General features: G+C 52.9%; 1 protein-coding gene across 2 annotated transcripts in view; it reads right to left on the reverse strand.

Moving 5' to 3' along the window:
- Positions 1-12,059, reverse strand: part of TBCD (tubulin folding cofactor D) — a 144,049-nt gene that overhangs the window by 60,379 nt on the left and 71,611 nt on the right. For both annotated transcript variants that reach the window (XM_018065386.1, XM_018065385.1), the window contains exon 14: positions 3,465-3,621. In XM_018065386.1, the coding sequence (XP_017920875.1) occupies positions 3,465-3,621 (157 nt within the window). The remainder of the gene's footprint in view (positions 1-3,464; positions 3,622-12,059) is intronic.

Here is a 12,059-nt window from a genome sequence, read left to right on the forward strand (position 1 = left end):
CTGCAGGGTTGATGTCAACAGGAGCTCAGCTTACAACAGAGTTTCAGGTGAGGAAATCGCTAGAAGGTGACAACCAACGCATATGCTGGCAACAGGGCTCTTTTTTTTCCCTTTTCTTCTTGCAAATTAGCTTTTGATTACTGGTGAGCAGGTTGTTTCAAAATACACGACCATCCTCTACCACTGTAACTTTGTGTTTCTCTATCCCTAAATTACGCTTGGCTTCTCAGGAAGCCCGATTTACTTATTCACAAAATTATTATTCCATCTCTTAATCTGCATATAACACTTAGGAAACACAGGTTTTCAAAACCGACCAACACTAATCCAAACTATGTCGTATACTGACCTAAAAACTTTCTTTGGGGTATTTCTAAAACAGAGACAGTGAGCATACATCCACAGGTGAAGTGAAAGGACAGTCCCTCACGTTCCTCTAGGAGGGGGAGCGGCTGACCCGAGCTCCTCCCTGCCCGGCCACCTGAGCTGGGGGCCAGCCGCACTCTGGCCTCTCCCCCTGTGTGGGCTGCGCCCAGCCCTGCCTCGTTATTACTGCCGCCTGACTCTCTCCATCAGATGTGTCTAGTTCATTTATAGAATTATAGTTTGATCTCAACTGTCTACTTTTGCAGGATCCAAACTGAAGAGTTTGTGAAAGTATAGTTGAAGATCTCAAGATTTTATCATGTGCCAGGATGAATGGGCTTAAAAGCTGACAATTAAAATGCGGTCACTTATTACAAACCAAGGGAGGGAGATCTCGAAGGACACACCCCAACCGATACTTCTGAGGCAGGGAGGCGAGCACCAGCAGCGTCCTGAAGGCTCACATGGCACCGTGACTCACCCTCCAGCCCGCCCGCTCCACCCCCCAGGCCTGCCGTGGAGATGGACCAGGAAGGGTTGGAGCACAGGCTCCCTAGGAACCTGCCAAACTGGACTGAGAAAGCTGCCAGGCATAGCTCCAATGGGCACTTGCCAATCCAGTCCTGGGATGGGCACAGGGGCAGGGGACAAGAGGGGCCCCCTCTGAGCAGAAACTCCACAAGGCACCAACTCCAGAGTCAATTAGGAGAAATTAGGAGCGCTGTGAAGCAGGAGTCTCTGCGCTCCCCTGCCAGCTTGCACTTTCGGGGTGAGTTGTAAACTCATCAGCGATTGCTTGGGCGTGCCCAAGACGTCAGGGAAATTCAGCCTTCCCCGAGATCAAAGGTCCTGAGTGAACCACACTAGTTTCTGTGGATGGATATGGCCACCAGTCCCTGCAGCTGTGATCTGTCCTTTAATCCAAGCACCATTTCTTAAAATAAATCCTGCCTCAGAAAGCCTGGCAGCCTGACCACCCACCTCCACTCCGTCCCCCCACATTCCAGAGCCCCCACATTCCAGAGCCCCCACATTCCAGAGCCCCCCACATTCCAGAGCCTTTGGGGGTCCCCTGGTAGGGCCTGCTCAGGCCCTCAGGTGCACACAGACCCGCAGCACCCTTGCCCTGAAGGTTGGCCGCAGAGGCCTCTATCCAGTGGGGTCACTGGTCTCTTCAACACCTTCCCCAGACAGGCACAAGCTCCAGGATGTGACCCCTTCACCAGACAGGGTCTTTCCTTTTCTGAGTAACAGGGGCCACCCTGGAGTAAGATCTGCGGTGCCCCTTCAGCCTCCTGGAGAACTGGATGGGAGTCTGTGAAGGATCGCCCACACCGGGACACCATGCTTCGAGCGTCACACGCTACACGAGGGCCAGGCTTAACATTCACCAGCACTCCTGCGCACCCTCACTGGCTGGCACTCTGCATTAAAACCTCTGCTGAGATGAACACTGCAACGTTGTCTGCTTGCGGCTGAAAGAGCCTCCGTTCCGAAGTCCAGGGCCTGCACAGAACCCTGCTCTCCGGCTCATCTGTGCCCACAGGGCTCAGGACTCTTCACACTATGTCTCTCCAAGTTGGTGATGAGGTCTTGTGACTCTGACGCTCTCACCTATGGGGTGGCGAGAAGCTTCTGCCCCAAGCAGAGGATGTTATGAGCGGTGGCCACTCACCTCTGTGCCCAGTGCCTCTGCTGACCCTTCAGCCCTCAGTCCTGATTCTCTCTTTGGCTGGGCTGAGCCAAAGACAGTCCCCAGAGAAAGGAGGGGCCCAGGTTCCTGCAACCTTCAGTGCTTTCAGCCACAAAGGTTAGAAGCCTGCTGAGATGATTTCACTCTGCAATGGGAATGACCCTTTGAAGCCAGGTCCCCTGAAGTCGGGGCATGTCAGCTTCCGGCAGAGGCAGTGCGACAGGTGCAGAGCTGGACCTGCCTGGGCCCTGGGCACAAGACCTCAGCCGGGTGGGAAGCCACGACTGTGAATGAGACAGCTCCCATCTAGAGGCTCATCATTCTGTGGCTGCTGATGGAAACAGCGAGCAAAATACACCTTGCGCTTTCATTCTAGTTACAGAAGCAGCTTCCAAAAAGCTGAGGAGCAGAGCAAGAAAGCAGTAGGCAGAACCCACCCCGAAGCTGTATTAAGTAAACAGCAAACAATCTCACCTTTGCAGACCAAAAAAGAGAGCGGGGAACACACGTGAGGGCAGGAGCAGCGGACAAAGGCACGGGCAGCCGGGGTCTCCGCAGCCAGGCCTCAGGCCGCAGACACCCACCACAGCCTCTCAGGAGCCCACTGCCCTCCTGCCCCCCCCGGGGTGGACACAGTCAGAAGTCGCACTTTTACGACTTCCTAGGAAACAGTGTATCTCCCTGAGCAAGGATCAGAATCCACAGGCTGCTCTGCAGGCTTTCCCTTCACATGAGGGTCAAGATTGCAAGATACAGCCTGGCCACGCGACCTGAGCAGTAAGCGAGCCTGACAACCCTCTCCTGACCCTCGAGCGGCCCCCATCCCCTGCGGCTTTCCCCCAGGCGCCGCTGGTGCTCAGACCATGGGGAAGCCCATTGCACTGGCCAGAGGAGGAGACAGAGCTGCCCTGTGGATACATTCTGAGGCCTGAGGGTCTCCCACTCTTGGCAGGGCACCTCCTTGGTGGGAGGCAGCTTCCAGGACTGGAGATCATGTTAAAATCCATCTCTGAGTAAAAGTGGTTGGGTCGGTGTTACATCCATGACCAACCCAGTGCTCAGCTCCTCCTCCAGCATGACACAGAACAACCAGAAGTGGACAGCCGAACTCCGTTTTCATGTCAAAGGGACTCACTTCAGTCTAACAGGAGACAGGGAGAAAATTAACATCACTATACTAGGGACACATCTCTTTCGAATTTTCCCGGGCACAGACATCGGATCCTAAAAGTGGGGCCCACGCCCATGTGGCTGGCACAGCCCACTGCCCTCAATGCTCTGCCCAGGAAGTCATGGAAAAGGTATTGTGCTGGTTTCATGAGGCTGTGCTGGTTTTCACTGCACAGGAGCAGACAGTGAGGCAGGTAAGCCAATGCTGTCACTAGTCCAAATTAACAGGCTTTACCTTGAGATTGCCGCGACGAACGGCTTCAACTCCTGAGGCTCGTAGGCACGTGCGAAGGCCCAGCACACGTAGCAGGCGGCGTCCCGGACGTTGGAGCCCACGCTGCAGGCGCCCCGCTTCTCCTCGTACGTCAGAGCCTTCAGGATCACGGGGACCACTGCACACAGCAGAGAGAGACTGTGAGGCGGCCCTGCAGCAGCGCTCCCGGCTCCACAGACACTGCGCCCGCTGGAACACCACCCCGCCTGCACCGCGGCCCTGCAGACCCCGGCGCGAGCAACACACACCACGGTCCCACCCCAAGGCACTCGGAAACTCACAACCTGCTCAGGAAGTCACTCACGAGTCCACCAGCTCGACTCAGGTGAGAATGTTCCTGAAAAGTTGCCCCCAAACATGCCCACCGGCCACACCCAAGGGACACTGCCAGGCCCTAGGAGACGCAAAGGGACACAGGGGCCGCCAGGAGCGAGGGAAAGGGCTGGCACATGAGTGAGAGGAGGGTGGGCAACATCACCCAGGACACTGTCCGGTGAGCAGAGTACCTGACCCAGAGGCCACCTGCCCCGAGAGTCTTGTTGTCAAGGGGACCACGAACAACACATGGGTTTCTAATTCTGGCCAAAAGCAGTCACCAGCTGGGGAGTGAGAGCGGACACCGTTACACAGGTGCGCTAACTCTGCTCAGAGGGCATCTGTGACCTCGCTGAGCTTCAGGCCTGAGAACAAGGATGACAAAGTAAAGCAAGCCCAGGGTCGTTCTGTGCTAACTTCAGGAATAACCCAGATATGTTGGATTAGGTAAATCATCTGTGATATTTAAAATAACTGGAAGTACATACAGATTATCTTTCTGGTTTCATTTTAAAATGTCTCACTGAGTTTCTAATACTGCAGTTGTAGTTTTTTATATAAACAGACGAGTGAGTTTAGGACCCTCGGGAAGAACACTGTACTGTTTAAGGGAGCTGCAGCTGTATGGTATTTGCCTGTTGAGTTTCTCCTACTCATGTATTTCATGTATATGGGAGGGTCTGTCTATTAGAGAAGCGTAAACCACTGTAAAAGAAACTAAAATGCATAGCACTCAAGCACAGAGCTTTACGCTGGCGCGCTGCAGTCCACGGGGCCACAGACAGCTGGACTCTGGCTAGACAACAACCAATGGGGTTTAAAAGTGTAAGAACTAAGCTCGCGTGCCCCAACTACTGAGCCCACACCACAGAGCCGTCGTGCTACAGCTACTGAAGGCCGTGCCCCCAGAGCCCGTGCTCTCCAACAGGGGAAGCCCACGCGGCACAGCCCGGGCACAGCCCTCGCCCACTGAGCACCGCGACAGAGCCCCAGAGCAGCCAAAAATAAATAGCTTTCTAAATAAAAATAAAACAGATAACCAACATGGAACTATACTCAGTATATTTTATAATATCCTTTAGGGGGAAAAAAATCTGAAAAACATATGTGTGTGTGTGTGTATATATATGAAAACCTAAACCACTGTGCTCTACACCTGAAACATGATAGTGTAAATCAATCATACTTCAATGAAATAAAAAATACAAAGCATGTACAAATGCCAAACCAAACCAGAGGACACTACCACAGCTATTTTAGATAACGTGGTTAAATCTAATTAGCCATTTAAAAAATTATTATCTCAACTTGAACTAAAGCTGTAATGCTTAAAACTGGCCTTCATTTGTCTTACCTGGGGAAGTTCTACTGTACCTGAAATTACTCTTAGTTTTCTAGTGTTGGTCATACTCTCTGTGCTAAGAGGGTAGCCTTTTCACGGCCCAACGCATGTCAAAACTAACAGGCTATGGCACCTTGACGGGTTGCATCGTATAAACTCAAGAGTCACTGCCTCGCCACATTCTCTAAAATCACCACTTTACCCAGCTGCCCAAACACTCCTGGGGAAGACTGTTCAGCAACTCTATAGCCTGAGGGAAACCTGGATGCTAACTGCTGAGTCCCAATTTATCGGTCCACTGGACAAAATCAATTTCCAAACAGACAACTAGGAATGACAGCGGTCAGTACTGTCCACGTGTACTTCAGGTGGACGTCACAGCCAGCCACTACCCTGAGAAATGCTCAGGGACCCCCGGGAGAAGGCCAGCTCCACAAGGACACAGCCTCACCCTGGACCAGCTGGCCCCCAAGGCCCCTGAGCGGGTGGGGGCGCCTGACGCCAGGGCCAGAGTGAGATGGCTTCTAAGGTCAACCAGGGACAAAGAAAAGGACACACACTGTGACCTGTGCCCACTAACAGAGGTCTGCCTCAGCACAGTAAGAGACCTCACAGGGCTGACCGGCATTCGTTGATGGGAAAATCGACACGCTCGGAGGTCCGAACGCAGGGCTATCTGGCCCACTTCTCTGCCTCAAGGAAGGGGAGGAGGCCGGCTGTGAGAGGGCACTGGGAGCCGTATGCTGCCCTCAGGCTCAGCCCTACTCGAGAGAGAAAAAGGCAGCACAAAGCATGGGCTCTGAGTTCTGTGTAGCAAGGCGGCCCCCACAAACCCCAGCTTTGGCCCCCGGCACCCACATGCGCCAGGTGATGTGCTCAGGTAGCTACTGGCCCTCAAGACGCGAAGGCTCTGACTGCTTTGCATCCGCCCAGCTAGGTCAGAGAAGCAGAGACCGGAGCCCCGCCTGGGCCTCAGGGCCTCACTGCCAGCCCTGCCCACCCATGCGACCAGGCTGCTGCAGCTCCCCTGGTGAGTCCCTTGCCCAGTTCTCGGCACAGGCAGTTTCAAATTCTTTCTCTACAAAGCTCCGGTGACCCCTCTATTACACCTGCCACAAACACCAGTGGCTGAGGCCCAAGTACAGGTGAAGAAGCCCTCAGTTCAGTTCAGTTACTCAGTCATGTCCGACTCTTTGAGACCCCATAGACTGCAGGACGCCAGGCTTCCCTGTCCATCACCAACTCCCGGAGCGTGCTCAAACTCATGTTCATCGAGTCGGTGATGCCATCCAACCATCTCATCCCCTGTTGTCTCCTCCTCTCCTGCCTTAAATCTTTCCCTGCATCAGGGTCTTCTCCCCCGAGTCAGCTCTTCACATCAGGTGGCCAAAGTACTGGAGCTTCATCATCAGTCCCCCCAGTTAATATTCAGGACTGGTTTCTTTTAGGATGGGCTGGAAGAAGTGCTGCCAGCAATAAACGCAGGCCTCGCTGCTGGACTGGAGTCTGGGAGGGGACTACACAGCCACTGACAGCAACGCCGGGACACCTGCCTCACAGTCACTGAGAAGGGCTTTGGTTCACCTAAAGTAAAACCGCTCGGGAGGAGAGAGATAGAGACAGAGAGAGAGAGGACGGATTTCTTCAACAAGAAAATTGGAAAATGAGGCTCTCGGCTTCAATTCATCCAAAGGTGGTGGTAGTACCAGGCCCCAGGCGGGCAGAAGGATGGGGTCGGGACTGCGGGGCAGGGCCCGTGGCTGCCCCCGACATCTCGGCCCTTCATCACCAGGCTCTTCTGTGCAGAAGGATGAGCTGGGCTTCCAGTTCAGACATCCGGGGACAGGAAGACAAGAGACAGATCAGCCCTGGTCCACACAGGGTACGGAGTAATTACTGAGCTTTGGGTGGTATATGAAAGAGACACAGTCTTTGCCCTAAACTTTTATAAGAAGCCATTACCAGAGGAAAAAATTCAAAAACAGCTCTTTCCAGATTCAACAGGTTTAAAATAAGGAAACTCTTCAATCGCACTGAACAAGAAACCTTTCTCACGGTTCCAATTACACACTGCAAATACATGTCAAATATATAAGGTTCCCCAGAGGGCTTCCTTTTGGCAACCCAGAGTCCAGCAATGTAATTTAAATACTCTTCTCTCTAGACAGCATGTCATTTGTCTAACGCCAACTGCCTAAGGACAAAGCAGCCTCTAGGTGAGAGAAACGAGTTAACCCTCAGATCACCAAGTCCCCACCGCAGGGCTTTACAGATGTACATCCAGGGGTCAGGATGAACTCAGACGTTCTCTGCAGCATCCTTAAAAAATAAAAAAATCACCATACAGCCAGCTCAGAAGTTACGAGTTTTGATAAGTAATGAATTATACTAATTCAAGCAGTCCATGGCGTCCCAAAGAGTTGGACACAACTGAGCAACTGAGCAACATACTGCTTCAAAATCAAACTCATCACATAAGGAATATCACTGCGTGGGGCCAAGTCTCCCAGAATCACTGAGCCATGTCCCCTGAGATGCACTTCAGTATCTACCAGGATGCACTGCGCCAAATCTCCCAAGTAGTACTAGAATGACATCTCCCAGACACATTTGGCTAAGTCTCCCAAGATGCCCCTGAGCTTCGGCACATGATGGATGGGACTGCCTATGCAGCCAGGAGCCTGCCTGCCTGGTCTGAGCCCAGGAAAGCACCAGTTTCCTGGGAGCAGGTGTGGCCAAGCACCACTCAACTTCTATTTCAGCCACCAGTACAAACAGCCACCATACCTTCCTAAAGAATGCAGTCCAACTTGCTCAGAAAAAAACATGCTGAATTTGCTGGGAGAAAGGAAATGACGGACAGAAAATCTGGTTCTACCGACATTTAGTTTTTAGTTCCCACAGGACATCTGAAAAAAGTATCCCAAAGGCTGACCTGTGGCAGCACTGCGAGCCACAGCACCAACCACTCTGCACGCGGGGGCAAGCGCAGGCTTGGCACCGGCGTTCCCTGGAGGGTGAGGGATGCCCGCCCCACAGGCCCTGGGAGACCTCAGCCAGGGCTCATCTCCACAGGTACTATGGAGCAGGGTCTTGGGGCATCCTGTGCTGCTGGGGTGGGCACCTGGCCTGCACACCACCTGCTTTCCCCCCCCCACCAGGTGCTCCCAGCACACGCACCCTGCCACAGGGGAGCACCCGTGAAGCCCTCTGCCTCCCTTTCCGCAGGAAAGTCACGTGGCCACACTGGTCCCAAGGCCCTGATCCCTCCCACATGTCCTCCCTGTGAACAAGACCCACCCCCCTCACTGCCCATGGTGCCGCGGCTGCGAGGCAAGGCTCAGCTGTCCAGAGGCCAGAAATGGACATTCCCCTCTCCAGGTGCCGTAGAAACACGAGGTCCCAGTGGAAGCATGCAGTCCAGGATTTCCTGGATAAAGGCTCTCCTCCAAAGAGAAACACAATGGCAAGACAGCAGGAAGTTACTACTTTAGAGCAGGAGCCCACAGTGTTGGGGCAGGACCTTGTGAAATGCGTAACACACTGCAAAGCAAGACTGGGGCAAACACCTGCTCTTCCATCTGACGGCACCCTGACCCCTCGTGCGAAGAGATTAGTGAACATTCCAACTAAAGCATCTCAAATCTCAGTGGATCAATACACTCAAGAAAGTTTTAAAGCGAATAACAAACAAGGTAAGTATGGTATGATGGATAAGGATGTGATGGCGATTACATGTAAAAAACTCACATACATATATCATGGGAATATTCCAACCTAAAAAGGGGGGAAACAGCAGATGGGGAAACTTGGGGAAAAATAGGAATGTTAAAGATAAGGACAAGAGAGCCGTTTCTGAAGATCACACGAGCAGAACCAGACTTTCAACAAAACCTCCAGACCTGTGTGTTGATGCAGTAGGCCGTGTGGCTATGACCCATCCACAGGGCACCTGTCCAGAGGGGAGAGTGCGGGAACCACCGTGTGCAAGCCACTCACCATGGGCTCAGGAGGCACGGGTAACCGGTGATGGGGGCAGCACCGGCAGACGGCCCTGCCCCTGTGTGCCTGGGCCTCCTGGGCTATGTCCCCAACTTGGCACAGAAGCGGCACTGCTGCCACCACGGTTCGTAAGCGCAGAAACAAACCCTGCCATGACGGGACGGGATGTGCTGTTTAAATACAACAGGGCCACTCAATGCAATGCATGCTGCTACCCAAAGAATATTTAATGACAAGAGGACACTCAGAACCCTCAAGCAGGCTGCATGCAGTCAATGGCTCACGTGCTGATACTGGTGACAATCAGCACTCACTATGGGCCAAGCCTTTGTTCGATGGACCCTGAAGGTAGGGGAACCAAGGCACAGAGAGACGGCCCAGCCCCTGGACTGCAAAGCCAGCCCAAGCATCACGCTGAGAGCCCCAGGTGCTCACGGCCCCCACCTGGTATAACCTCAACATGCTGACCTCCAGGCAGCGAGATTCCAGGTTTCCTTAGCTGCTGCTTCATGTCACTGTCCCAAATGTCCGTAATGATCACTCACGATCTTCATAATTGTTAACAAAGGCAATACCACACTTTAAAATGTGGTTTCACCCTTTCCACTATTCAGAGGACACCACTTAGCCACTAGGCCAAGACCAGGGGAAGGACCCTGGGACCAGGATGACTGCTCCTTGGGGTCCACCAGCTAGCGTGGGTCCCAGAAGTCTTGACACGTCAGACAGGATCACAGCGGGGTCCTGCTCAACATCAGATACATATGTTCCATTTATTAACAGGAACCATTCCTGTGTGGAACACGGATCAGAGAAGAGGCCAAATCAAAGAAGAGTAAACACTTATCATGATCGGAGTGCTGGCTTCAGCAGCACATATACCAAACGTGGGACGGTACAGAGAAGACCAGCACGGCATCACTTACATCTAAATCTGAATACGACACAATCTAAAACACAACACAAAGGAACCTGCCGACAAAACAGAAGCAGTCGCACAGACAGAGAGACAGACGTGAGGTCGCCAAGGGAGGGGGGCTGAGGGAAGAAGGGGTGGGAGGTTGGGGTTAGCAGAGGTAAGCTGTTACATGCAGAATGGATAAACAACAAGGCCCTGCTGTACACCACGGAGAACTATACAGTCAATATCTTATGATAAACCGTAACGGAAAAGAGTATTTTAAAAAATTAACACAACATCATAAATCAACTATACTGCAATAAAAATAAATAAGAACGACCAAAAGCAGAAAAAGATCTGACATCAGCCAAGGCCACAGGAAGACAGGTCCTCCCACAGCAGTGACCCACGACACACACAGGGGTCCTCCTCCAGCCCACAGCAGTCCCCGTACCCAAGCGGCAGCCCCAGCCCAGAGTGGTGCCCCTACCTCACCACCGGGGTGGCCGTGGCACAGTACCAGTGAAGCCGAGTGACTGAGAACCTCTGAGCCATGGCTTCCTCGCCACCTGTGCTACCAGAGCGTCCACCCAGGTGACATCGGGTACCTCCTTCCTCCCCTCCAGCTCCCTGGGCTCCCAAGAGGCTTAAGGAAGGTCCTAGCTGAGAAAGCAAGTGTCCAGTGTAAGAGATGCCCCTGTGACCACCATGGTAAGTTTCCACCAGGCTGGACGAGCAGGTGCGCTTTCCACGGCAACTCCTGGTTAGACTGTTTATACTAAACATCTGGTATCCACCTGGTACAGAAACAAACTGTTCTAAACCAGATGGTTCCAAGTAACCCTACGAGTAACCTTGGACTCGGCGTGCTCAGCCGCTTTCTGTGACCTGCCACAATGGAACACGACTCCAAAAACACAGATTTCACATGATTCCAGGTGTTCAAAACTTAACAAAGATTTCAATCAAGAGTGCTTTTCTTTAAAAATTTAATTTTTTAAAATGTCACGTTTTGGACTACATTGTAAAATAACCTAACTGAGTATCTTTCCTATTTCAAGAGACAATTACATGCCTTTTTCTTAAAAAATCAATTAAAATACACTGACGTACTAAGGTTTCAATAGAATGTAAACAAAAGCACCTCCTAAGGGGACAGTGGTGGCTGATTCTAGAATCTGATCCCCCCAGGGTGCTGCCGCAGAAGCCCTGCCCCAGGACAAACTTCGGGGTGTTAAGATCTTTAACTCGCCATGACTGGGGACAGGGGCTGACCAGTGTGGCCCGGCAGCTGACCTCCCAGGTCTGTGCCCACGTCCCCACCACACCTTGCCCCCTGGACAGCTAACGTGTGGCCATCCCCAGGGGTGGCATGACAGGTCTGCACACCATGAGACAACCCAGTGCTGGCTGGCCCTTCTGACCGTGGTGGGGCCAGCTTTGAGTCAACAGATTATCTCCACGGCACCAGCTCTCTGGCGCAGGGGAAACGAGCTGCTGATCCTATCGAATGAAACACGACTTCCACAGGGTATGAGGATGACACTGAACACAAGGCGAGTACGCGAGACAGCACCTGAGCCTTAGCGGGGAGGAAGGGCCTCCAGGGAGGAAACGGAAATCGTGGGGCTCCCAAATTCCCTACCACCAGGCCCAGAACACAGGACAACCTGCACCTTTTTTGCTGCCACCATCGACACAAAAGATAAGCAACAAGGCACACTGACAAGGCCTCCCTGAAGCCACTCTCTTGGGGCCAGCTGCTCCCGAGCAGGCCGGAGGAGGAGCCAACAGCTGGGCCTCTGTCAGGAAGCACCCACAGGGCCGTACGCCGCACGCGGGGGCTCAGAGAATTACTGAAGAAGGGCAGAAGCGTGCCCGCTGCGGAAGGTGAGCAAAGATGGCTGGACGACAGCTGTGAGGGTGACGTCCCAGTAAGACGTCAGCACAGGACACAGCAGGTTTTACATCCTGAGGACAAACTGCGCTCTCCACG

Source organism: Capra hircus, chromosome 19 (genome assembly GCF_001704415.2).
Source record: "Capra hircus breed San Clemente chromosome 19, ASM170441v1, whole genome shotgun sequence".
NCBI lineage: Eukaryota > Metazoa > Chordata > Mammalia > Artiodactyla > Bovidae > Capra > Capra hircus.